At 53.6% G+C, this 25,651-nt stretch overlaps 1 protein-coding gene across 1 annotated transcript in view; it reads right to left on the reverse strand.

The window, feature by feature from the left end:
- Positions 1-25,651, reverse strand: part of plekhd1 (pleckstrin homology domain containing, family D (with coiled-coil domains) member 1) — a 133,052-nt gene that overhangs the window by 25,808 nt on the left and 81,593 nt on the right. The window contains exons 7-10 of the mRNA XM_070877858.1: positions 24,904-24,908; positions 23,748-23,841; positions 21,573-21,754; positions 17,245-17,377 (exon numbers count right to left, since the gene is read on the reverse strand). Of these exons, the coding sequence (XP_070733959.1) occupies positions 17,245-17,377; positions 21,573-21,754; positions 23,748-23,841; positions 24,904-24,908 (414 nt within the window). The remainder of the gene's footprint in view (positions 1-17,244; positions 17,378-21,572; positions 21,755-23,747; positions 23,842-24,903; positions 24,909-25,651) is intronic.

Raw genomic sequence — 25,651 nt, forward strand, 5'->3', positions numbered from 1 at the left:
TCACACCTTGTTGGTGTTGTGGAAGCTTCCATTCAGCCTATTCATGCCGCTTCAAAGGGTCTGTTTGCAAGAGCTGTGGAACAATGGGGCACCTCCAACGAGCTGCAAGCTCTGCAAAACCTGCTAACCACCACATGGCAGAGGAAGATCGGTCCATGGTGGATCAAAGCAACTTCGAGCCTCAGAGAGAGGAGGCAGATGCTGAAGTACATGGGGTGCACATATTTTCGACGAAATGTCCACCTATAATGCTAAACGTAAAATTGAATGGCTTACCAGTAGCCATGAAACTGGACACTGGCGCTATCCAATCCATCATGAGTAAAAAGATGTTTGAGAGACTGTGGTGCAACAAGGCATTCAGACCAGCCCTGAGCCCACATCCACATGAAACTGAGAACGTACACCAAAGGGCTTATCACTGTCCTGGGCAGCGCCATGGTCAAGGTCACCTACGAGGGCACGGTGCACGAATTGCCACTCTGGATTGTCCTGGGCGGTGGCCCCATTCTGCTTGGAAGCAGCTGGCTGGGCAAAATCCGCTGGAACTGGGATGACATCCGAGCGCTATCACATGTCGATGAGGCCTCATGTTCCCAGGTTCTTAACAAATTTTCTTCCCTTTTTGAGCCAGGCATCGGAAACTTTTCCGGGGTGAGGGTGCGGATCCACTTGGTCCCAGAGGCACGACCCATTCACCACACATGATGAGGGAGAGAGTGAAAATCGAGCTGGACAGGCTGCAACACGAGGGCATCATCTCCCCAGTGGAATTCAGCGAGTGGGCCAGCCCGATTGTTCCAGTACTCAAAAGTGATGGCACGGTCAGGATTTGCGGCGATTATAAAGTAACTATTAATCGTTTCTTGTTACAGGACCAATACCCACTACCTAAGGCAGACAACCTATTTGCGACGCTGGCAGGAGGCAAGACGTTCACCAAGCTCGACCTGACTTCGGCCTACATGACGCAGGAGCTGGAGGAGTCTTTGAAGAGCCTCACCTGCATCAGTACACACAAGGGACTGTTCATCTATAACAGATGCCCGTTTGGAATTCGGTCGGCTGCAGCGATCTTCCAGAGAAACATGGAGAGCCTACTCAAGTTGGTACCACATGCAGTGGTCTTTCAGGACGACATATTGGTCACTGGTCGGGACACCGCCGAGCACCTACAAAACCTGGAAGAGGTCCTCCAGCGACTGGATCGCGTAGGGCTGCGGCTGAAGAGGTCGAAATGCATCTTCATGGCAACAGAAGTGGAGTTTTGTGGGAGAAAGATCGCGGCGGACGGCATTCGGCCTACAGATGCCAAGACAGAGGCTATCAGGAACGCGCCCAGGCCACAGAATGTCACAGAGCTGTGGTCGTTCCTGGGACTCCTCAACTATTCTGGTAGCTTCCTACCGGGGTTAAGCACTCTTTTAGAGCCCCTACATGTGTTATTGCGCAAAGGTGAGAACTGGATATGGGGAAAAAAACCAAGTAATTGCTTTTGAGAAAGTCAGAAACATTTTATGCTCCACCAAGCTGCTTGTATTGTATAACACGTGTAAAAGACTTGTGCTAGCATGTGACACGTCGTCGTACGGAGTTGGGTGTGTTTTACAACAAGCTAAGGTTGCGGGGAAGTTGCAACCTGTCGCCTATGCTTCCAGGAGCTTGTCTAAGGCCGAGAGGGCCTACAGCATGATTGAGAAAGAGGCATTAGCGTGTGTGTTGGGGTAAAGAAAATGCATCAGTACCTGTTTGGCCTCAAACCGATCACAAGCCCCTCACATCCCTGTTCACTGAAAACAAGGGGATCAATACTAATACCTCAACCCGCATACAAAGGTGGGCACTCACGCTATCACGCCACAGGCCAGGCACCGAGAACTGTGCGGATGCTCTCAGTCAGCTACCATTGCCTACCACAGGGGTGGAAATGGCGCAGCCTGCAAACTTGTTAATAGTGGCGCAGCCCGCAGACTTGTTGATGATCATGGAAGCGTTTTAAAATGATAAATCACCTGTCACGGCCCGCCAGATTAGTACTTGGACCAGCCAAGATCCTCTGCTGTCCCTATTAAAAAATTGTGTACTGCATGGGAGCTGGGCTAGCATCCCTGTTGAAATGCAAGAGCCAATCAAGCCATTCCAGCGGCGAAAGGACAAGCTGTCCATTCAGGCAGACTGCCTGTTGTGGGGTAACGTTCCTGGTGGTGGTGGATGCTTTTTGAAAATGATTTGAATGTGAAATAATGTCGGGGAGCACCGGCACTGCCACCATTGAAAGCCTGAGGGCCATGTTTGCCACCCACAGCCTGCCTGACATACTGGTCAGTGACAACGGGCCATGTTTCACCAGTGCCGATTTAAAGAATTCATGACCCGCAATGGGATCAAACATGTCACCTCGGCCCCGTTTAAACCAGCCTCCAATGGGCAGGCAGAGCAGGCCGTACAAACCATCAAACAGAGCCTTAAACGAGTCACAGAAGACTTACTCCAAACCCGCCTATCCCGAGTACTGCTCAGCTACCGCACGAGACCCCACTCGCTCACAGGGGTGCCCCCGGCTGAGCTACTCATGAAAAGGACACTTAAAACCAGATTCTTGCTGGTTCACCCCAACCCGCATGATCAGGTAGAGAGCAGGCGGCAGCAACAAAATGTAAACGATGGTTGCACTACTGTGTCACGGGAAATTGATCTGAATGACCCTGTGTATGTGCTAAATTATGGACACGGTCCCAAGTGGATCGTGGGCACGGTGATAGCTAAAGAAGGGAGTCGGGTGTTTGTAGACAAACTAGACAATGGACAAATTTGCAGAAAGCACCTGGACCAAACGAGGCTGCGGTTCACAGACTGCCCTGAACAACCCATAGCAGACACCACCTTTTTCGAGCCCACAACGCAAACCCAAAGGATTAACGACATCACGCCGGACCAGGAAATTGAACCCATCACGCCCAACAGCCCAGCAAGGCCAGGCTCACCTAGCAGCCCTGCAGGGCCAACAACATGCCAGCCCAGTGAGGGCACAGCCAATACACCAGAACAGACATTTGTACCGAGGCAGTCCACCAGGGAAAGAAAGGCTCCCGACCATCTCACCTTGTAAATAGTTTTCACTTTGACTTTTGGGGGGGGGAGTGATGTTGTGTATCTGTAAAGCATGCACTCCTATGTTCCGCCACCAGGGAGCTCATTCCCTGAAGTCCCAAAGGATCCCAGCATCCCTTGGGAGCACTGTATATAAGCCGGCCCCTAAGGCCTGTTCCTCACTCTGGAGTGTCTTATTAAAGATTGAGGTCACTTTTACTTTAACCTCCCTGTGTGCAGCCTCATCTGTGTTAGGAACACAATAGAAACATTACGACACGAAAGGAGGCCATTTGACCCATCGTGTCCGTGCCGGCCGACAAAGAGCTATTCAGCCTAATCCCACTTTCCAGCTCTAGGTCCGTAGCCCTGTAGGTTAATGCACTTCAACTGCACTTTTTAAATGTGGTGAGGGTTTCTGCCTCTACCGCCCTTTCAGGCAGCGAGTTCCAGACCCCCACCACCCTCTGGGTGAAGAAATTTCCCCTCAAATCCCCTCTAAACCTCCCCCCAATTACTTCAAATCTATGCCCCCTGGTTATTGATCCCTCTGCTAAGGGAAATAGGTCCTTCCTATCCACTCTATCCAGGCTCCTCATAATTTTATACACTTCAATAAGGTCTCCCCTCAGCCTCCTCTGTTCTAAGGAAAATAACCCCAGCCTATCCAATCTTTCCACATAGCTAAAGTTTTCCAGTCCAGGCAACATCGTAAATCTCCGCTGTACCCTCTCTAGTGTAATCACATCTTTCCTGATGTTGTAATGAATTGTAAATTCTGACTGGTATTAGAATTGAAAAATTCATTCCAGGGTACATGTGTGAAAATGTGAGGTTATCCATTTTGGCAGAAATAATAGAAAAGCAAATTATAATTTAAATGGAGAAAAATTGCAAAGTGCTGCAGTACAGAGGGACCTGGGGGTCCTTGTGCATTAAACAAAAACAGTTAGTATGCAGGTATAGCAAGTAATTAGGAAGGCAAATGGAATGTTGGCCTTTATTGCAAGGGGGGTGGAGTATAAAAGCAGAGAAGTCCTGTGACAACTGTACAGGATATTGGTGAGGCCACACCTAGAGTACAGTGTCCAAATTTGGTCTCCGTATTTAAGGAAGAGCTGAGGGCCCAGGGGCAGCATGGGACAGCCCACACTGCGATATGTGTGCGCACTAGGTCCATGCAGGAGAGCAGGTCTCCAGTCGTCCTGGTTTACCCTTACCACTGGACCAAGACTAGCTCTGTCAATCCCGTGTGGTGGCTGATGTGCAACGGCCACCACACATTTAAAAAATCCACGCACAGGCATCTTCCACCCCTGGAGTTCAGGACTGGAATATCGGGTCCTTCATTAAAACATCTGTGAACTCATCCCTTTTGGTGTAGAAGCAAGTCATCCTCGTTCGAGGGACTGCCTATGACATGACAATAGCTAAAGCTACTTGAACAGCCTGAACATAAATAACTGATAACAGGCAGCTCCAAAACATCGGAAGATCTAGAACGGCCTGTCTGACTCCAACCGTGGGAGGATAAATGTGAAGACGAGGGTTTCACCCAAGAGTTGAGACAAAGAACTCGACATATCATAGGTTAAACGGTCCTGTCCATATCCTACACCAGGCCCACCCCTAAGAAGAGAATAAAAGAAAGACCCAGAAGGCGTTTCAGGGCAGATGATAAAGATAAGAATTTTTCGTACCACCAGCCGTTTGTCCGATCGGGACTAGTACCAGCTCCTTGTCATGGTCATATGTCTACTAAGTCTATCCTGATTGTGTGTTGTGTTTGACTATATTTGAACTACCGCTCCCTTAATAAAATGCCTTAGAACTCCTAAGACCCTTTGGGTATCTGTGTGTGACCTGTGATCCTAGTCTTACAATGTGGTGACCAGAACTGCACACAGTACTCCAGCTGTGGCGTAACTAGTGTTGTATACAGTTCAAGCATAACTTCCCGCATGTCTACTGTCACCTCCCTCTCAGAACCATGTCAGGGGTCCCCTTGCCCTCACCTTTCACCCCACCAGCCTCCACATTCAACGGATCATCCTCCACCATTTCCGCCTCCTCCAGCATGATCCAACCAATCACATCTTCCCCTCCCCTCTCAGCATTCTGAAGGGACCGTTCCCTCCGCGACACCCTGGTCCATTCCGCAGTCACCTCCATTACCCCCTCCCCTTCCCACGGCACCTTCCCGTGCAAGCGCAGGAGATGCAACACCTGCCCTTTTACCCCCTCCCTTCCCACTATCCAGGGCCCCAAATACTCCTTCCAGGTGAAACAATGATTTACTTGTACTTCTTGCAATTTAGCTGCTCACGATGTGGTCTCCTCTACATTGGGGAGACCAAGCGTAGATTGGGTGACCGCTTTGCTGAACATCTCTGTTCAGTCCGTAAGTGTGACCCTGAGCTTCCGGTCACCTATCACTTTAATTCTCCACTCCACTCCCAATCTGATATCTCCGTCCTCGGACTCCTCCACTGTTCCAATGAAGCTCAATGCAAGCTCGAGGAACAGCACCTCATCTTTTGTTTAGGCACTTTACAGCCTTCTAGACTCAACATCGAGTTGAACAATTTCAGACCGTAATCTCTGGCCATCTTTGGCTCCCTTTCCCTCCCCATCATCTTGTTTTTTTTCTTTTCTCTTTTTTCCCTCTTTGTCTATAATGGCAGCTGGTCATTACTACGCCATTCACACCCTATCCAGATTAACCTTTTTCTAACCTCTATCATTACCATTTCAATTCGGCCCATCATCCCTTTTGTCTCTCTAATCTCGCCTGTCTTCCAACCTATCACAGACCTTCCCTTTTGATCTTTCTTCCCCTTCCCCTTTCAGTGTTTGTTAAGAATCCATTCTTTCCGAACACTTTCCAGTTCTGACGAAGGGGCATCGTCCCGAAACGTTAACTCTGTTTCTCTCTCCACAGATGCTGCCTGACCCGCTGAGATTTCCAGCATTTTCTGTTTTCATTTCAGATTCCAGCATCCGCAGTATTTTGCTTTTGTTCAAGCGTAACTTCCCTGCTCTTGTAATCCATGCCTTGTCTAATAAAGGAAAGCATTCCGTATGCCTTTCAACCACGTTATCGAAATTTAAAGATCCATGGACATCCACTCCAAAGTCCCTCTGCTCCTCCACACCTCTCAATACCCGCCCATTTAATGTGTATTCCCTTGCCTTGTTGCCCCTCCCCAAATACATTACCTCAGATTGAATTCCATTTGCCACTGTCCTGCCCACCTGACCAGTTCATCGATGTCTTCCTGCAGTCTACAGCTTTCCTCCTCACTGGCAGCCACACGGCCAATTTTTGTATTGTCTGCAAATATCTTTATCATGCCCCCTATATTTAAGTCTAAATCATTAATATATACTATAAATAGTACAAACCTTCTATCCTTTAGCTAATATCTTATCCATTCCCACAGTCCACCCTGAATCCCTCCAGCTTTGAGCATAACGATTCCCATCTCTGTAACCACCTCCAGCCCTGAAAATCAAGGAGGTTGCTCAGGTGGGCCCTTCCCCTCTGAACCTATGTTGGCTACCGTTGACCAGGTGATGAGTGCACAGGTAATCCTCACATGTAGCCCAATTATCCACATTCAGCTGTTTTCTCTCGGCTATTTCTCCCAGCCTCACGCTGGGCTACCGTTCCGTGGGACCAGTGACTATCCGTGCACCTCACTCGAGTTGCTCATGGTTCAGGTGCCAGCTTCCTCAAGCAAGCATTTTCAGGCTATTGGACTGTGCGGGGCATCGTAGCCACGCCCGACGCTGCCCTCCACCTGCCGTCTACTTCCAAAGTGATCGGGAGGAGGAATCCTGGCCAATTATTTTCACTTCTCTGGTCTGGGTTGGGTGGGGAGGGGGAATCTTGGTAAATGACATGGCTCCCCCCTCAGCCCACCACCGACTGAGACCCACCTGCTCAGCACAGACCAGGCGATTTAGCCCTGGGCTGGCGAGATAGCTGCTCGAATGCTGCTTAGCTGCAAGGTCCTATTTTTAAAGTGCGGCACATCAGTGAAAAATATTTTCCAATCCTCAGATGTGAGAGTGGTGCCTGATTGTGTGACTGTATGTGTGGCAATCCTCTGGTGCACACTGCAGTACTGCTGATGTGAATGGAAAGGGCTGCTGAATAACCCAACCCTGATTACGAATTGGTGGGATTGAAGATTTGAATTGTGCGTTACTGAAAATGAACGACTAGTTATGGTTAACTATCAGCCATGGCTCAGTGGGTAGCACTCTCACCATGGAGAACAAGACTGTGGGTGGTCCCACTCCAGAGACTGGAGCAGAAAAAAATATCTAGGCTGACACTCCAGGGAAAGAAAGACTTGCATTTATATAGCACCTCTCACAACCTCAGGATGTCTCAAAGCACTTTACAGCCAATGAAGTACTTTTGGAGTGTAGTCACTGTTGTAATGTAGGAAACGCGACAGCCAACTTGCGCACAGCAAGCTCCCACAAACAGCAAGGTGATAATGGCCAGATAATCTGTTTTAGATGCTGGTTGAGGGATAAATATTGGCCAGGAGACTGAGGTGAACTCCCCTGCTCTTCTTCCAATATGCCATGGGATCTTTTATATTCACCTGAGAGAGCAGACGGGGCTTGGTTTAACATCTCATCTGAAAGTCAGCACCTCCGACACTGCAGCACTCCCTCAGTACTGCACTGGAGTGTCAGCCTAGATTTTGTGCCCAAGTCCTGGAGTAAGTCTTGAACCCACAACCTTCTGAATCCGAGACATCCCACTGAGCCGCGGCTGAGAACGAACTAACCCATGGTGCTCTTGTGCACCCCCTGCTGGGGAGTTGAGAGAGTGGGGAACACATCAGTTTCTGTGACAGCACTCAATGCAAGTCGAGCTGGCTAAAAGTGGAAAGGAATGTAACTCTTTCTATGTGGGAATAGAGTACAACAGAGCAGGAGCAACTTCAATCGACATTTCAGCCCCTGCTATATCCTCGTATTCAAATCCCTCCATGGTCTTGCCCCTCCCTATCTCTGTAACCTCCTCCAGCCCCACAACCCTCCGACATCACTGCGCTAGTGCAATGCTGGCCTCTTGTGCATCCACGATCTTAATTGCTCCACCATTGGCGGCCTTGCCTTCAGCTGCCTAGGCCCCAGGCTCTGGAACTCCCTCCCTCAACCTCTCCACCTCTCGACCGCTCTCTCCTCCTTTAGGTTCCTCAAGCACTCTGCCTTAGGGGCCGGATTGCTGGCCCAGTCTCACACTGCCCTGGCGACTCAGTGGTGGCCAGCAGCGGGCCGTGCAGAGTGCACAGTGACCCTCCCCTTTAACAGACAGGAAAGGGGCATTGCAGCGCGTCAGCACAACGTGGAGCATCTGCGTAGCGCTGGGCCCAGCGCCCGCCCTACCGGCCCGGGACCACCCCCCCAAAGGAAGTGGAGCGGCGAAGACAGCGCTCTGCTCCCTCTGAGGGGTAGTCGGCCCAATTCTACATCGGGAACGCGACCTCCGGGCCGGGCGACAAAAATACAGGCTCCTGAAGGTCATCATCCCCAATCGGGGCAAGGGGCAATTTCACCCCCATCGTCCCACGATACGAGGTAGGCCATTTGGCCCCTCGAGCCTGCTCCACCATTCAATAAGATCATGGCTGATCTGATCATGGACTCAGCTCCACTTCCCTACCTGCTCCCCATAACCCTTCACTCTCTTGTCACTCAAAAATCTGTCTATCTCCACCTTAAATATATTCAATGACCCAGCCTCCACAGCTCTCTGGGGCAGAGAATTCCATAGATTTACAACCCTCAGAGAGAAGAAATTCCTCCTCATCCTAGTTTTAAATGGACGGCCCCTTATTCTGAGATTATGCCCCATAGTTTTAGTTTCCCCTATGAGTGGAAATATCCTCTCTGCATCCACCTTGTCAAACCCCTTCATTATCTTATATGTTTCAATAAGATCACCTCTCATTCTTCTGAACTCCAGTGTGTATAGGCCCAACCGACTCAACCTATCCTCACACGTCAACCCCCTCATCTCCGGAATCAACCTCGTGAACCTTCTCTGAACAACCTCCAATGCAAGTATATCCTTCCTTAAATATGGAGACCAAAACTGTACGCAGTACTCCAGGTGTGGCCTCACCAATACTCTGTACAGTTGTAGCAGGACTTCTCTGCTTTTATACTCTATCCCCTTTGCAATAAAGGCCAACATTCCATTTGCCTTCCTGATTACTTGCTGTACCTGCATACTAACTTTTTGTGTTTCATGCACAAGGACCCCCAGGTCCCTCTGTACTGCAGCACTTTGCAATTTTTCTCCATTTAAATTATAATTTGCTTTCCTATTATTTCTGCCAAAGTGGATAACCTCACATTTTCCCACATTATATTCCATCTGCCAAATTTTTGCCCACTCACTTAGCCTGTCTGTATCCCTTTGCAGATTTTTTGTGTCCTCCTCACAATTTACTTTCCCACCTATCTTTGTATCATCAGCAAACTTGGTTACATTACACTCGGTCCCTTCATCCAAGTCATCAATATAGATTGTAAATAGTTGAGGCCCCAGCACCGATCCCTGCTGCACTCCACTAGTTATTGTTTGCCAACCGGAAAATTACCCCTTTATCCCGACTCTCTGTTTTCTGTTAGTTAGCCAATCCTCTATCCATGCTAATATATTATCCCCAACCCTGTGAACTTTTACCTTGTGCAGTAACCTCTTAAGACTGAGATGAGGAGAAATTTCTTCACTTGGTGGGCTGTGAATCTTTGGAATTCTCCAAAGGGCTGTGGATGCTGAGTGGTTGAGCATATTCAAGGCTGAGATCGATAGATTTTGGGACTCTAGGGGAATCACGGGATATGGAGATCGGGTGGGAAAGTGGAGTTGAGGTCGAAGATTAGCCATGATCTCATTGAATGGCGGAGCAGGCAGGAGGGGCTGAATGGCCAACTCCTGCTCCTATTTTTTATGTTCTGACGTTCCCTGACAAAGACTTGCATCAAACCCCACTGGCGGTATTTCCCAGCAAAGGAAAGGTTGCGACTAATATTCATGCCCATTTGTTAAATTACCTCCCCTTAGTTTTTCAAGGCCAAGCAGCTTTCTATTTCAAGCGCTTCGCATGTCTCTATATTTACAACTGACTGAGGTATGTTTGTAGAAGCTTTTCCATTAACAACAACAACTTGTATTTATATAGCGCCTTTAACGTAGTGAAACGTCCCAAGGCGCTTCACAGAATATTATGAGATAAAAATTTGACACCGAGCCGCATAAGTAGAAATTAGCGCAGGTGAAAGAGGTAGGTTTTAAGGAGCGTCTTGAAGGAAGAATGAGAGGTAGAGAGGTGGAGAGGTTTAGGGAGGGAGTTCCAGAGCTTGGGGCCCAGGCAACAGAAGGCACGGCCACTGATGGTTGAGCGATTATAATCAGGGATGCTCAGGAGGACAAAATTAGAGGAGCGCAGACATCTCGGGGGGTTGTGGGGCTGGAGGAGATTACAGAGATAGGGAGGGGTGAGGCCATGGAGGGATTTGAAATTAAGTATATGAATTTTGAAACTGAGGCGTTGCTTTACTGGGAGTCAATGTAGGTCAGCGAGCACAGGGGTGATTGGTGAGCGGGACTTGGTGCGAGTTAGGACATGGTCAGCCGAGTTTTGGATCACCTCTAGTTTACAGAAGGTAGAATGTGGGAGGCCAGCCAGGAGTGCGTTGGAATAGTCAAGTCTAAAGGTAACAAAGGCATGGATGAGGGCTTCAGCAGTGGATGAGCTGAGGCAGGGGCGGAGACGGGCGATGTTACAGAGGTAGAAATAGGCGGTCTTAGTTGTGTTAAAAGGGTGGATTAAAAGGGTCGAGGAGGCGGGAGCTCGGAGCAGCGCGAGTCCGGGGTCGGCGAGAGGCCTATAAAGGCCAGCGGGAGCTCGGAGCAGTCAGTCGAGGAGGCGGGAGCTCGGAGCAGCGCGAGTCCGGGGTCGGCGAGAGGCCTATAAAGGCCAGCGGGAGCTCGGAGCAGTCAGTCGAGGAGGCGGGAGCTCGGAGCAGCGCGAGTCCGGGGTCGGCGAGAGGCCTATAAAGGCCAGCGGGAGCTCGGAGCAGTCAGTCGAGGAGGCGGGAGCTCGGAGCAGCGCGAGTCCGGGGTCGGCGAGAGGCCTATAAAGGCCAGCGGGAGCTCGGAGCAGTCAGTCGAGGAGGCGGGAGCTCGGAGCAGCGCGAGTCCGGGGTCGGCGAGAGGCCTATAAAGGCCAGCGGGAGCTCGGAGCAGTCAGTCGAGGAGGCGGGAGCTCGGAGCAGCGCGAGTCTGGGGTCGGCGAGAGGCCTATAAAGGCCAGCGGGAGTCGAGCAGTTCGAGCAGTCAGTCGAGGAGGCGGGAGCTCGGAGCAGCGCGAGTCCGGGGTCGGCGAGAGGCCTATAAAGGCCAGCGGGAGTCGAGCAGTTCGAGCAGTCAGTCGAGGAGGCGGGAGCTCGGAGCAGCGCGAGTCCGGGGTCGGTGAGAGGTGTACCGGTGCAGCTACAGGGAGAAGGCAAAAAAACAAAGGTGACGTCACAGCCTAGGGGGTAAGTGATTGGCTGGTGATTGGTGAGTAGTTTTTCTTTTTCTTCTTATATTGGTCAGTAACTTTTAACATTGTTATTACCAGTTTAAGTGTATCTAAGGGTTAAGTCATGGCAGGAGAGCTCGGTCGGGTGTTATGCTCCTCCTGTACCATGTGGGAACTCAGGGACGCTTCCGGTGTCCCTGACGACTATGTGTGCGGGAAGTGTATCCGCCTCCAGCTCCTGACGGTCCGCGTTACGGAATTGGAGCTGAGGGTGGATTTACTCTGGAGCATCCACGATGCTGAGAATGACGTGAGTATCACGTGCAGTGAGTTGGTCTTACCGCAGGGAAAGGGTCCACAGCCAGATAGGGAATGGAAGACCAGCAGGAAGAGTAGAGCAAGGAAGGTAGTGCAGGGGTCCCCTGCGGTCATCCCCCTGCAAAACAGATACACCGCTTTGGGTACTGTTGAGGGGAATGACTCATCAGGGGAGGGCAGCAGCAGCCAAGTTCATGGCACCGTGGCTGGCTCTGCTGCACAGGAGGGCAAGAAAAAGAGTGGGAGAGCGATAGTGATAGGGGATTCAATTGTGAGGGGAATAGATAGGCGTTTCTGCGGCCGCAACCGAGACTCCAGGATGGTATGTTGCCTCCCTGGTGCAAGGGTCAAGGATGTCTCGGAGCGGGTGCAGGACATTCTGAAATGGGAGGGAGAACAGCCAGTTGTCGTGGTGCACATTGGTACCAACGACATAGGCAAAAAAAGGGATGAGGTCCTCCGAAACGAATTTAAGGAGCTAGGAGCTAAATTAAAAAGTAGGACCTCAAAAGTAGTAATCTCGGGATTGCTACCAGTGCCACGTGATAGTCAGAGTAGGAATCGCAGGATAGCGCAGATGAATACGTGGCTTGAGCAGTGGTGCAGCAGGGAGGGATTCAAATTCCTGGGGCATTGGGACCGGTTCTGGGGGAGGTGGGACCAGTACAAACCGGACGGTCTGCACCTGGGCAGGACTGGAACCAATGTCCTCGGGGGAGTGTTTGCTAGTGCTGTTGGGGAGGATTTAAACTAATATGGCAGGGGGATGGGAACCAATGCAGGGAGACAGAGGGAAACAAAAAGGAGCCAAAAGCAAAAGACAGAAAGGAGATGAGGAAAAGTGTAGGGCAGAGAAACCCAAGGCAAAGAACAAAAAGGGCCACTGTACAGCAAAATTCTAAAAGGACAAAGGGTGTTAATAAAACAAGCCTGAAGGCTTTGTGTCTTAATGCAAGGAGTATCCGCAATAAGGTGGATGAATTAATTGTGCAAATAGATGTTAACAAATATGATGTGATTGGGATTACGGAGACGTGGCTCCAGGATGATCAGGGCTGGGAACTCAACATTCAGGGGTATTCAACATTCAGGAAGGATAGAATAAAAGGAAAAGGAGGTGGGGTAGCATTGCTGGTTAAAGAGGAGATTAATGCAATAGTTAGGAAAGACATTAGCTTGGATGATGTGGAATCTATATGGGTAGAGCTGCAGAACACCAAAGGGCAAAAAACGTTAGTAGGAGTTGTGTACAGACCTCCAAACAGTAATAGGGATGTTGGGGAGGGCATCAAACAGGAAATTAGGGGTGCATGCAATAAAGGTGTAGCAGTTATAATGGGTGACTTTAATATGCACATAGATTGGGCTAGCCAAACTGGAAGCAATACGGTGGAGGAGGATTTCCTGGAGTGCATAAGGGATGGTTTTCTAGACCAATATGTTGAGGAACCAACTAGGGGGGAGGCCATCTTAGACTGGGTGTTGTGTAATGAGAGAGGATTAATTAGCAATCTCATTGTGCGAGGCCCCTTGGGGAAGAGTGACCATAATATGATGGAATTCTGCATTAGGATGGAGAATGAAACAGTAATTTCAGAGACCATGGTCCAGAACTTAAAGAAGGGTAACTTTGAAGGTATGAGGCGTGAATTGGCTAGGATAGATTGGCGAATGATACTTAGGGGGTTGACTGTGGATGGGCAATGGCAGACATTTAGAGACCGCATGGATGAAGTACAACAATTGTACATTCCTGTCTGGCGTAAAAATAAAAAGGGGAAGGTGGCTCAACCGTGGCTATCTAGGGAAATCAGGGATAGTATTAAAGCCAAGGAAGTGGCATACAAATTGGCCAGAAATAGCAGCGAACCTGGGGACTGGGAGAAATTTAGAACTCAGCAGAGGAGGACAAAGGGTTTGATTAGGACAGGGAAAATGGAGTACGAGAAGAAGCTTGCAGGGAACATTAAGGCGGATTGCAAAAGTTTCTATAGGTATGTAAAGAGAAAAAGGTTGGTGAAGACAAACGTAGGTCCCCTGCAGTCAGAATCAGGGGAAGTCATAACGGGGAACAAAGAAATGGCGGATCAATTGAACAAGTACTTTGGTTCGGTATTCACTAAGGAGGATACAAACAACCTTCCGGATATAAAAGGGGTCAGAGGGTCTAGTAAGGAAGAGGAACTGAGGGAAATCTTTATTAGTCGGGAAATTGTGTTGGGGAAATTGATGGGATTGAAGGCAGATAAATCCCCAGGGCCTGATGGCCTGCATCCTAGAGTACTTAAGGAGGTGGCCTTGGAAATAGCGGATGCATTGACAGTCATTTTCCAACATTCCATTGACTCTGGATCAGTTCCTATGGAGTGGAGGGTAGCCAATGTAACCCCACTTTTTAAAAAAGGAGGGAGAGAGAAAACAGGGAATTATAGACCGGTCAGCCTGACCTCAGTAGTGGGTAAAATGATGGAATCAATTATTAAGGATGTCATAGCAGTGCATCTGGAAAATGGTGACATGATAGGTCCAAGTCAGCATGGATTTGTGAAAGGGAAATCATGCTTGACAAATCTTCTGGAATTTTTTGAGGATGTTTCCAGTAAAGTGGACAAAGGAGAACCAGTTGATGTGGTATATTTGGACTTTCAGAAGGCTTTCGACAAGGTCCCACACAAGAGATTAATGTGCAAAGTTAAAGCACATGGGATTGGGGGTAGTGTGCTGACGTGGATTGAGAACTGGTTGTCAGACAGGAAGCAAAGAGTAGGAGTAAACGGGTACTTTTCAGAATGGCAGGCAGTGACTAGTGGAGTGCCGCAAGGTTCTGTGCTGGGGCCCCAGCTGTTTACATTGTACATTAATGATTTAGACGAGGGGATTAAATGCAGTATCTCCAAATTTGCGGATGATACTAAGTTGGGTGGCAGTGTGAGCTGCGAGGAGGATGCTATTAGGCTGCAGAGTGACTTGGATAGGTTAGGTGAGTGGGCAAATGCATGGCAGATGAAGTATAATGTGGATAAATGTGAGGTTATCCACTTTGGTGGTAAAAACAGAGAGACAGACTATTATCTGAATGGTGACAGATTAGGAAAAGGGAAGGTGCAACGAGACCTGGGTGTCATGGTACATCAGTCATTGAAGGTTGGCATGCAGGTACAGCAGGCGGTTAAGAAAGCAAATGGCATGTTGGCCTTCATAGCGAGGGGATTTGAATACAGGGGCAGGGAGGTGTTGCTACAGTTGTACAGGGCCTTGGTGAGGCCACACCTGGAGTATTGTGTACAGTTTTGGTCTCCTAACTTGAGGAAGGACATTCTTGCTATTGAGGGAGTGCAGCGAAGGTTCACCAGACTGATTCCCGGGATGGCGGGACTGACCTATCAAGAAAGATTGGATCAATTGGGCTTGTATTCACTGGAGTTCAGAAGAATGAGAGGGGACCTCATAGAAACGTTTAAAATTCTGACGGGTTTAGACAGGTTAGATGCAGAAAGAATGTTCCCAATGTTGGGGAAGTCCAGAACCAGGGGTCACAGTCTGAGGATAAGGGGTAAGCCATTTAGGACCGAGATGAGGAGAAACTTCTTCACCCAGAGAGTGGTGAACCTGTGGAATTCTCTACCACAGAAAGTAGTTGAGGCCAATTCACTAAATATATTCAAAAGGGAGTTAGATGAAGTCCTTACTACTCGGGGGATCAAGGGTTATGGCGAGAAAGCAGGAAGGGGGTACTGAAGTTTCATGTTCAGCCATGAACTCATTGAATGGCGGTGCAGGCTAGAAGGGCTGAATGGCCTGCTCCTGCACCTATTTTCTATGTTTCTATGTTTCTATATTACCTTTGTGTGAAAAGGTATTGTGACTACCTTTGTATTACATGTATGAATGTGAGTTAGAATCCTACCATGACAGTTTGAGAATTTGAATTAAGTGAAAAATAAAATCTGGGAATAAAGTCCTGGTACCCTGTATCAGTAAAACTGACCATGAAGCTGTCAGATTGTCATAAAATCCCAACTGGTTCAGTAATGTCTCTTTCGGGATGGAAACCTGTCGTCCTTAACATACGTGACTCCTGTCCGACCCCAATTCTTGCACCGAGCAAGTGGCTCAATCAGGGCGACGAGGGATGGCCAATAAATATCGGCCCAGCCAGTGACAGCCAGATAGAGAGAATAAATAACCATGTTACAAATACACAACCTACATACTGTCACATATCCATACATTACGGGAAAAACGCACAGGCTGTCCCGTATTTGCTCACTTGATGTAAATCTACAAATCTTCTGTTTTCTCACGACCCATCTATTCCACAATCCTTTGATCAACAACTGTGCTTAAATATTTTTCATTGGCATTCTGGTCGTTTCCCCTAACCTCGAAAACACTCACCTCCCCACCTCACACCCACATTCCCCCAACCCCCACCCCTGCAGCTCCCCACACTACCGCACCCCCCCCCGCTGCAATCACTTCCCCCCCGCCCTCTCCCCTCACCCTCTCCCCTCCCCCCGCCCTCCCGCCCTCTCCCCCCGCCCTCTCACCCCTCCTCTCCCCCACCACCCTCTCCCCTACCCTCTCCCCCTCCTCGCGCCCACCGCCCTCTCCCCCTCAATCCCCCCGCCCTCTCCCCCCCGCCCATCCTCTGCCGCCCTCTCCCACCCACCCTCTCCCCCCTGCCCTCTCCCCCACCACCCTCTCCCCCTCCCCCCGCAATCCTCCTGCCCTCTCCCCCCTGCCCATCCTCTGACGCCCTCTCCCCCCTATCCTCTCCCCCTCCCCCGCACTCCCCCTGTCCTCTCCCCCACCGCCCTCTACCCCTCCCCCCGCACTCCCCCACCCTCTTCCCCCTGCCCATCCTCTGCCGCCCTCTTCCTCCCACCCTCTCCCCCCCTGCCCTCTCCCCCTCCCCCGCACTCCCCCCGCCCTCTCCCCCTCGCCTTCTCCCCCCTGCCCTTCCCCCACCGCTCTCTCACCCCCGCCCTCTCCCCCTCCCCCGCACTCCCCCCCCACCGTCCTCTCAACCCACTCTCTCTCTCTCCCCCCCACACACTTTCCCCCCCTCCTCTCCACCCCCCCCCTTCGCTCTCTTCTGACCCCCCACCCACCCCCGGCCTGCCCACCCTCTCCCCATCCTCCACCCCCCCCGCCACTCTCCCCTTACCCCCACCGCGCTCCCCCCCGCCCGCCCATCCTCTGCCACCCCCAGGTCCTGGGGAACGCACACCAAGCCCTCGATGCTGTAACAGTGACTGATCCACTTTACCCGCAGCTCACTCTCGGTTTGCTGTTTCTCCATCGTCAGCTCGGAGAGTGAAGCCTGCAGTTCCTGGGACTGGGTTGAGTAAAATTCCCGCTCTTCCTGCAAAGCAAGGGCTCGCTTTTCATTCTCCTGTAGCCTAGAGAGGAGAAAAAGGAAGGAACATTTAAACAGCATCTGTCTCCCCCTCAGGACGGCTCAAATTGCCTCACTGCCAACAAAATACTTTTTGAAGTGTGGTCATTGTTGTAATGTAGGAAACGCGGCAGCCAAATTGAGCAGTGAAATATCCATTTACAAAATGCTTCACAGAAATAAACCGCATCTAAATATAGGCTATATTCTACCTTTCCTATAGAATCTGTTGAGTAGGAAACTTTCTGGCTTGACCCAGTCTGGCCTACATGTCCCACACAGTGTGTCTGACTTGGAATCATTGAGAGCACCTTTCAAGTAGCAAGTTCACCACTCCACCGTCTCAGCACAACTAGGGGTGGGCAGTAAATGGGGCCTTGACTGTCACCCACAGCCCAAAACAAATTCCAAACAAAATCCTTAGCTACTGTAATGTATGCACCTGTGATGTTCACAAGACTCAATAAAACCCCAGCCAGTTGGGTTCGGGGGATCCACGGTGGGGCAGTTGGTTGTGAGCCTGGTGGATGAACTGGTAATGTGTGGTGTGATTGTTAAACCTTTGCAAATACACCAACTAGTTCTTAACAGCAATGTGTTGCTATAAATTCTTAAGCAAAGAACCCATGAAGCAAATACATTACAGACGGGACAGTGGGACAACTCCCTGCTCTTCTTCCAGTCATGCAATGGGATCTTTAATGCCCACACGTTCCGGCAGACTTGGTTTAAAGTTTAATCCTGCAGAGGTACCAGAGAGGTACCAATTGGCAGACTCAGAGGCCTTGATTTTAACGTGAGAATGATGCTTGGAGGGTGTTAAAATTAGGCACAGTTCACTTACCAGCCTGAGGTCGCTCCATTCTCTCCCAGAAATATCTTACCTTCACCGACCTTCCCAATCGCCCGAGGACCCCGCTGCAGGCAGGCGATGGCCTACTTAACATCCAAAGGTCATGACCCAATGAGATAATCAGCGGCGTGAGCTGATCCTAACTGGGAATCAGAGGAGGCCAGCACGGTGTGCACACCCACGGCAAGGGGGGTCAGGGGGCAGGAGAGGCCCACGGCCAGGGGGGTCAGGGGGCAGGAGAGGCCCACGGCAAGAGGGACCAGGGGGCAGGAGAGGCCCACGGCCAGGGGGCAGGAGAGGCCCACGGCCAGGGGGGTCAGGGGGCAGGAGAGGCCCACGGCAAGGGGGACCAGGGGGCAGGAGAGGCCCACGGCCAGGGGGACCAGGGGGCAGGAGAGGCCCACGGCCAGGGGGGTCAGGGGGCAGGAGAGGCCCATGGCCAGGGGGGTCAGGGGGCAGGAGAGGCCCACGGCCAGGGGGGTCAGGGGGCAGGAGAGGCCCACGGCCAGGGGGACCAGGGGGCAGGAGAGGCCCACGGCCAGGGGGCCCAGGGGGCAGGAGAGGCCCACGGCCAGGGGGGCCAGGGGGCAGGAGAGGCCCACGGCAAGGGGGACCAGGGGGCAGGAGAGGCCCATGGCAAGGGGGACCAGGGGGCAGGAGAGGCCCACGGCCATGGGGACCAGGGGGCAGGAGAGGCCCACGGCCAGGGGGACCAGGGGGCAGGAGAGGCCCACGGCAAGGGGGACCAGGGGGCAGGAGAGGCCCACGGCCAGGGGGACCAGGGGGCAGGAGAGGCCCACGGCCAGGGGGGCCAGGGGGCAGGAGAGGCCCACGGCCAGGGGGGCCAGGGGGCAGGAGAGGCCCACGGCAAGGGGGACCAGGGGGCAGGAGAGGCCCACGGCCACGGGGACCAGGAGGCAGGAGAGGCCCACGGCCAGGGTGGCCAGGGGGCAGGAGAGGCCCACGGCCAGGGGGGCCAGGGGGCAGGAGAAGCCCACAGCCAGGGGGGCCAGGGGGCAGGAGAGGCCCACGGCCAGGGGGGCCAGGGGGCAGGAGAGGCCCATGGCCAGGGGGACCGAGAGGCCCACGGCCAGGGGGATCAGGGGGCAGGAGAGGCCCATGGCCAGGGGGGTCATGGGGGCAGGAGAGGCCCACGGCAAGAGGACCAGGGTGCAGGAGAGGCCCACGGCCAGGGGGGTCAGGGGGCAGGAGAGGCCCACGGCAAGGGGGGTCAGGGGGCAGGAGAGGCCCACGGCAAGGGGGACCAGGGGGCAGGAGAGGCCCACGGCCAGGGGGGCCAGAGGGCAGGAGAGGCCCACGGCCAGGGGGGTCAGGGGGCAGGAGAGGCCCACGGCAAGGGGGACCAGGGGGCAGGAGAGGCCCACGGCGAGGGGGGCCAGAGGGCAGGAGAGGCCCACGGCCAGGGGGACCAGGGGGCAGGAGAGGCCCACGGCAAGGGGCACCAGGGGGCAGGAGAGGCCCACGGCAAGGGGGACCAGGGGGCAGGAGAGGCCCACGGCCAGGGGGGCCAGAGGGCAGGAGAGGCCCACGGCCAGGGGGGTCAGGGGGCAGGAGAGGCCCACGGCAAGGGGGACCAGGGGGCAGGAGAGGCCCACGGCGAGGGGGGCCAGAGGGCAGGAGAGGCCCACGGCCAGGGGGACCAGGGGGCAGGAGAGGCCCACGGCAAGGGGCACCAGGGGGCAGGAGAGGCCCACGGGCAGGGGGCCTAGGGGGCAGGAGAGGCCCACGGCAAGGGGGACCAGGGGGCAGGAGAGGCCCACGGCAAGGGGGACCAGGGGGCAGGAGAGTCCCACGGCCAGGGGGACCAGGGGGCAGGAGAGGCCCACGGCCAGGGGGACCAGGGGGCAGGAGAGGCCCACGGCCAGGGGGGCCAGGGGGGCAGGAGAGGCCCACGGCCAGGGGGACCGAGAGACCCACGGCCAGGGGGACCAGGGGGCCAGAGAGGCCCACGGCCAGGGGGACCAGGGGGCAGGAGAGGCCCACGGCCAGGGGAGCCAAGGGGCAGGAGAAGCCCACGGCCAGGGGGGCCAGGAGAGGCCCACGGCCAGGGGGACCATGGGGCAGGAGAGGCCCACGGCCAGGGGGGCCAGGGGGCAGGAGAGGCCCACGGCCAGGGGGGCCAGGGGGCAGGAGAGGCCCACTGCCAGGGGGACCAGGGGGCAGGAGAGGCCCACGGCCAGGGGGACCAGGGGGCAGGAGAGGCCCATGGCGAGGGGGGTCAGGGGGCAGGAGAGGCCCATGGCCAGGGGGGCCAGGAGGCAGGAGAGGCCCACGGCCAGGGGGGCCAGGGGGCAGGAGAGTCCCACGGCCAGGGGGAACAGGGGGCAGGAGAGGCCCATGGCGAGGGGGACAAGGGGGCAGGAGAGGCTCAGGTACTTCGTAAATACATACTGCTGTCAGAACTCCTTGTGGGCCAGGAGCCGTAGGAGGAGCGAGGCCATGGAGGGATTAGTAAACAAGGATGAGAATTTTGAAATCGAGGCGTTGCTTAACTGGGAGCCAATGTAGGTCAGCGAGCACAGGGGTGATGGGTGATCAGGACTTGGTGCGAGTTAGGACACGGGCAGCTGAGTTTTGCATCACCTCTAGTTTACATGAGGTAGAATGTGGGAGGGGATTGCAGAGCTTAGGGCCTAGAGCCCCGGGACTTTTATGTAAATAAGGCCTGGCCATTCAGAGCAGAATCCCTGGTTTGCCACTCATTATTGGGACCCCGCTCACACACCCCCCGCCCCACTGCCGTGCACACTCCCCACGCACCCCACCCCCGCAACCTCCCCTCCCCCCTTCACCCCCCCCACGTACCCTCCCCCGTGCATCCTCCTCCACACACCTCCCCCCACATCCCCCCGCACCCCCCCCCCGCACGCACCCTCCCCCCCCCCCCATACGCACCCTCCCCCGCACCCTCCCATGCATACTCACCCCACACCCTCCTCCCCACACTCCCACCACACACCCTCCATCCACACCCTCACCCAACACCCTCTCCCCCACACACCCCCAAGCACCCTCGCTCCACTCAACCTCCCCCCACACCCTCCCCCAAACCCTCCCCCCACACACCATCCCCCCCACACCTCCCCCACACCCCCTACACACCCTCCCCCCACACCCTCCCGCACACACACCCTCACCCTGCACCCCCCCCACACCCTGCCCCACGCACCCCACACCCCACCCCCCCAACACCTTCCCCCCACATCCTCCCCTATGCAACTCCCCCCACACACCCCCACGCACTCTCCCCCCCCCCCACCCCCACACGCACCCTCCCCACACAACCCCCTCGCGCGCACCCCCCTCGCTCCCCCCTGCTCCTCACCTTTCTTCAGCAAGACCCTTCTCATCCTGCAGTTTCTTCATGTCCTCCTCGATCTGGTCTAGGACTGCCCGGAATGTTCCGCTAGATTCAGAGAGCTGCTCGTTGCGGCTGCTGAGCTGCTGGGTCTGATGCTCGCTGTGCTCCAGTTCCTGCAGGATCCTGCGCTTCTCCTGAGACAGGGACTGGGGCCGTGTGAGGAAAGCAGCAGGTCAGCTCGAGCAAACACTGGGGGAGCAACCTTCAGCCAAATACTGACGCGGCCTACCCTCTCCCCCGCTGGGGGTCTCTCAAGGACAGGAGGACACCCACCGAGGAGGACCGATCCCCATGTGCCCAACATACCTTCAGAAGGAAGCACTACTTGCCGGTGATTTTTCTTCTGTACACACTGGTAGTGGGCACTGATTACTAATAATAAAAACTATCGGCTTTGGTGGGGAGCAGCGCAGATTGACCAGAATGATAACAGGGCTAAAAAGGTTGAATTATGATGACAGGTTACATAGACTAGTGTGATGTCTGCACCTGTGAGTATTGTAGAGCTGTTGAGACTTGGCCTGGAGGATGGTGCACGGAGCAGTCCCGTGCAATAAGCTTTTAAGCCGGTTCACGGGCTCCCAGGCCGCCTGCAATTTCTGCGGTCTGGAAGAGTCCGTGTTCCATGTTTTTATGGAGTGTTTAAGGTTGCAGCCCCTGTTTCATTATTTAAAGGGGCTGCTCCTCAATTTCTGGTTGCACTTCAGTCCCACACTCCTGAACTTTGGGCATCCTGTGCAGAGGGGAGCGGGTAGGTCCGAGGGCCTCCTCGTAGGACTGCTCCTGGGCACGGCCAAGGGGGCCATCAGCCGGTCCAGGCAGCAGGCGGTCGAGGGGGTCGTGCAGCCTGACTGCCTGCCTCTCTTCCGCGCATACATCCGAGTCAGGGTGTCCCTGGGTGTCCCTGGAGATGGAGCACGCGGTGTCCACCGGTACTGGAGTGTATCATCATCCACGGCAACCAAATTTTAATTTGATCTGTTAGTGTCTAAAGTTTAATTTGTTTATTTGTCAGTTTTAGTGCCCCCTGTTAGCCAGTCACATGATATTCACAAGACTCAATAAAACCCCAGCCAGTTGGGGGATCCATGATGGGGCAGGTGGTTGTGAGCCTGGTGGATGAACTGGTAATGTGTGGTGTGATTGTTAAACCTTTGTTAAAAAAACAACTAGTTCTTAATAGCAATGTGTTGCTATAAATTCTTAAGCAAAGAACCCATGAAGCAAATACATTACAACTAAGAATGTATTCCCTTGAGTATGGACGAGTAAGGGGTGATCTAACTGAGGAGTTTAAGCTGATTAAAGGATTTGATGGGGTGGATAGACAGAAGCGATTTCCTCCGGTGTGAGAGTCCAGAACAAGGGGGCATAACCTTAAAATCAGAGCCAGGCCGTTCAGGGGTGATGTCAGGAAACACTTCTTCACACAAAGGGCAGTGGGAATCTGGAACTCTCTCCCGCATAAAGCTGCTGAGGCTGGGGTTCAAGTGAAAATTCCAACACTGAGATTGATAGTTGCTTGTTTGGTGAGGGTATTAAGGATCAGCATCAAGGCAGGCAGATGGAGTTAAGATAAGCCATGATCTAATTGAATGGCGGAACATGTTCAAAGGGCTGAATGGCCTCACCCTGTTCCTCGATGTCTCTGGCTCAAAGGTGAGAGTGCCACCCACTGAGCCACAGTTGACATCATAGAATAGAATCATAGAAATTTACAGCGCGAAGGAAGCCATTTCGGCCCATCGTGTCCGCGCCGGCCGACCAAGAGCTACCCAGCCTAATCCCACTTTCCAGCTCTTGGTCCGTAGCCCTGTAGGTTTCGGCACTTCAGGAGCTCATCCCAGTACTTTTTAAATGTAGTGAGGGTTTCTGCCTCTACCACCCTTTCAGGCAGTGAGTTCCAGACCCCCACCAGCCTCTGGGTGAAGACATTTCCCCTCAAATACCCTGTAAACCTCCCCCCAATTACTTTAAATCAATGTCCCCCGGGTTGTTGCCCTCTCCACATCGCGCGGAGAAGTATTTCAGCTGCTCGCCCCAGACAGGAAGAGCCAAGAGCAGGAACTCAGGGTGACTGCGAAGCCCAGCCCTGCCCTGTCATCATGGGCCTCCGCTCACCAGCGTTCCAACCCTCACCTCTAAATTATTCTGCAGGGATTCCGACAGTTTGTGCAGTTGTTTCTTTTCCTCTTCGACCACCGTTAGCGAGCTTACCGTCACCTCCAGCTCCCTGCAACCAAGCAAACACAGCTCAGCAAGTCACGCCAACATCCCGAGAACCGATTGGAAGAGAACAAGCTTTGCATTTATATAGCGTCTCATTACAATCTTATCTTCAGGAGGTCCCGAAGCACTTGACAAATTAATGGGCGATTCTTCCCCCGCCCAGCCCCTCCCCCCCCACAGTACCGTCACTGCTGTAGCGTGAGGAAACTTGGCCATCAATTTGTGCACAGAGAGATCCCACAAAGAGCAAATGAATGAACGATCAGATTATCTGTGCCTTGGTGGTCTTGGCAGAAGATTGGCCAAGACACATTGTGATTCCACTGACAAATAAATATTAGGGTTCATCGGCCATTGACTTTTAAAGAACAACTTGCATTTCTACAAAGCCTTCAATGTGGTAAAACATCCCATAGTGCTTCACAGGAACGTTATCAGGCAAGAATTGACAGCGAGCCAAAGAAAGGACAGGTGACCAAAAACTTGGTAGATTTTAAAGTGCACCTTAGAGAGGAGAGAGGGAGAGAGGCGGAGAGGTTTAGGAAGGGAGTTCCAGAGCACGACTGCCAATGGTGGCACAAAAACAGCGGGGATATACAAGAGGCCAGAATTGGAGGAATGCAGAGATCTCGGGGGGGATTGTGGGGCTGGAGGAGGTTCCAGAGATAGGGAGGGGCGAGGCCTTGGAGGGATTTGAACACAAGGATGAAAATTTTAAAATCGAGGTGTTGCTGGTCTGGGAACCAATGTAGGTCGGCGAGTGCAGGGGTGATGGGTGAGCGGGACTTGGTGCGAGTTAGGACACGGGCCGCAGAGGTCTGGATGAGCTCAAGTTTATGGAGGGTGGATGAGGGGAGGTCAGGAGATCATTGGAATAGTCAGGTCTAGAGGTAACAAAGGCATGGATGAGGGTTTCAGCAGCGGATGAGCTGAGGCAAGGGGGGAAGATGGCCAATGTTACGGAGGTGGAAATAGGTGGTCTTGGTGATGGAGCAGATATGGGGCCGGAATATAAACGTGGCCGAGGCTTTGCAATTGGTCACTGTGACGGTGGAGGATTGGTTACCCATTCTAGAGGGGACGGTGAGGATTGGCACGTCGGTGGTTTAGCTGTGAGGAGTCAGTCACAGATAGGGAAAGCAACACTCCAGGATTGCCCTGTCGTCCCCAGGAAATAAATAATCATCTCCAGGACACTGCCGGGAGCAAACCCGAGTCAAAGGTCAAAGCAAGGTCATGCGATAACTCCTCCAACCAGAGTTGGCGACGCGAGTCTCCCCACCCCCACCCCACCCCCCGCCCCCACTCACTCCACCCCACCCCCCCTCAACCCCCCCACTCCCCTTCACCCCCCACCCTCACCCCCCCACTCCACCCCGACTCCCCACCCGTCTCACTCCCCACTCCACTCAGCCCACCTCACCCCCGACTCCCCACCCGCCTCACTCCCCACTCCACCCAGCCCACCTCACCCTGCACTCCCCACCCCCCTCACTCCCCACCCCCCCTCACTCCCCACTCCACCCCTCACTCCCCACTCCACCCCACCCCCCCTCACTCCCCACTCCACCCCACCCCCGCTCACTCACCACTCCACCCCAACCTCCCTCACACCCCACCCCCCCCACTCCCCCTCACCCTCCCCACCCCCCCTCACCCCTCAACTCTACCCCTCCCCACCCCGTCAGCCCCCCACTCCATCCACCCCCCTCACTCCCCACTCCACCCCCCCTCCCCCTCACCCTCCCCCCACTCCCCCTCACACTCCCCACCCCCCCTCAACTCTACCCCTCCCCACCCCACCCCCTGTCAGC

This window comes from Pristiophorus japonicus, chromosome 4 (genome assembly GCF_044704955.1).
Source record: "Pristiophorus japonicus isolate sPriJap1 chromosome 4, sPriJap1.hap1, whole genome shotgun sequence".
Taxonomy (NCBI): Eukaryota; Metazoa; Chordata; class Chondrichthyes; family Pristiophoridae; genus Pristiophorus; species Pristiophorus japonicus.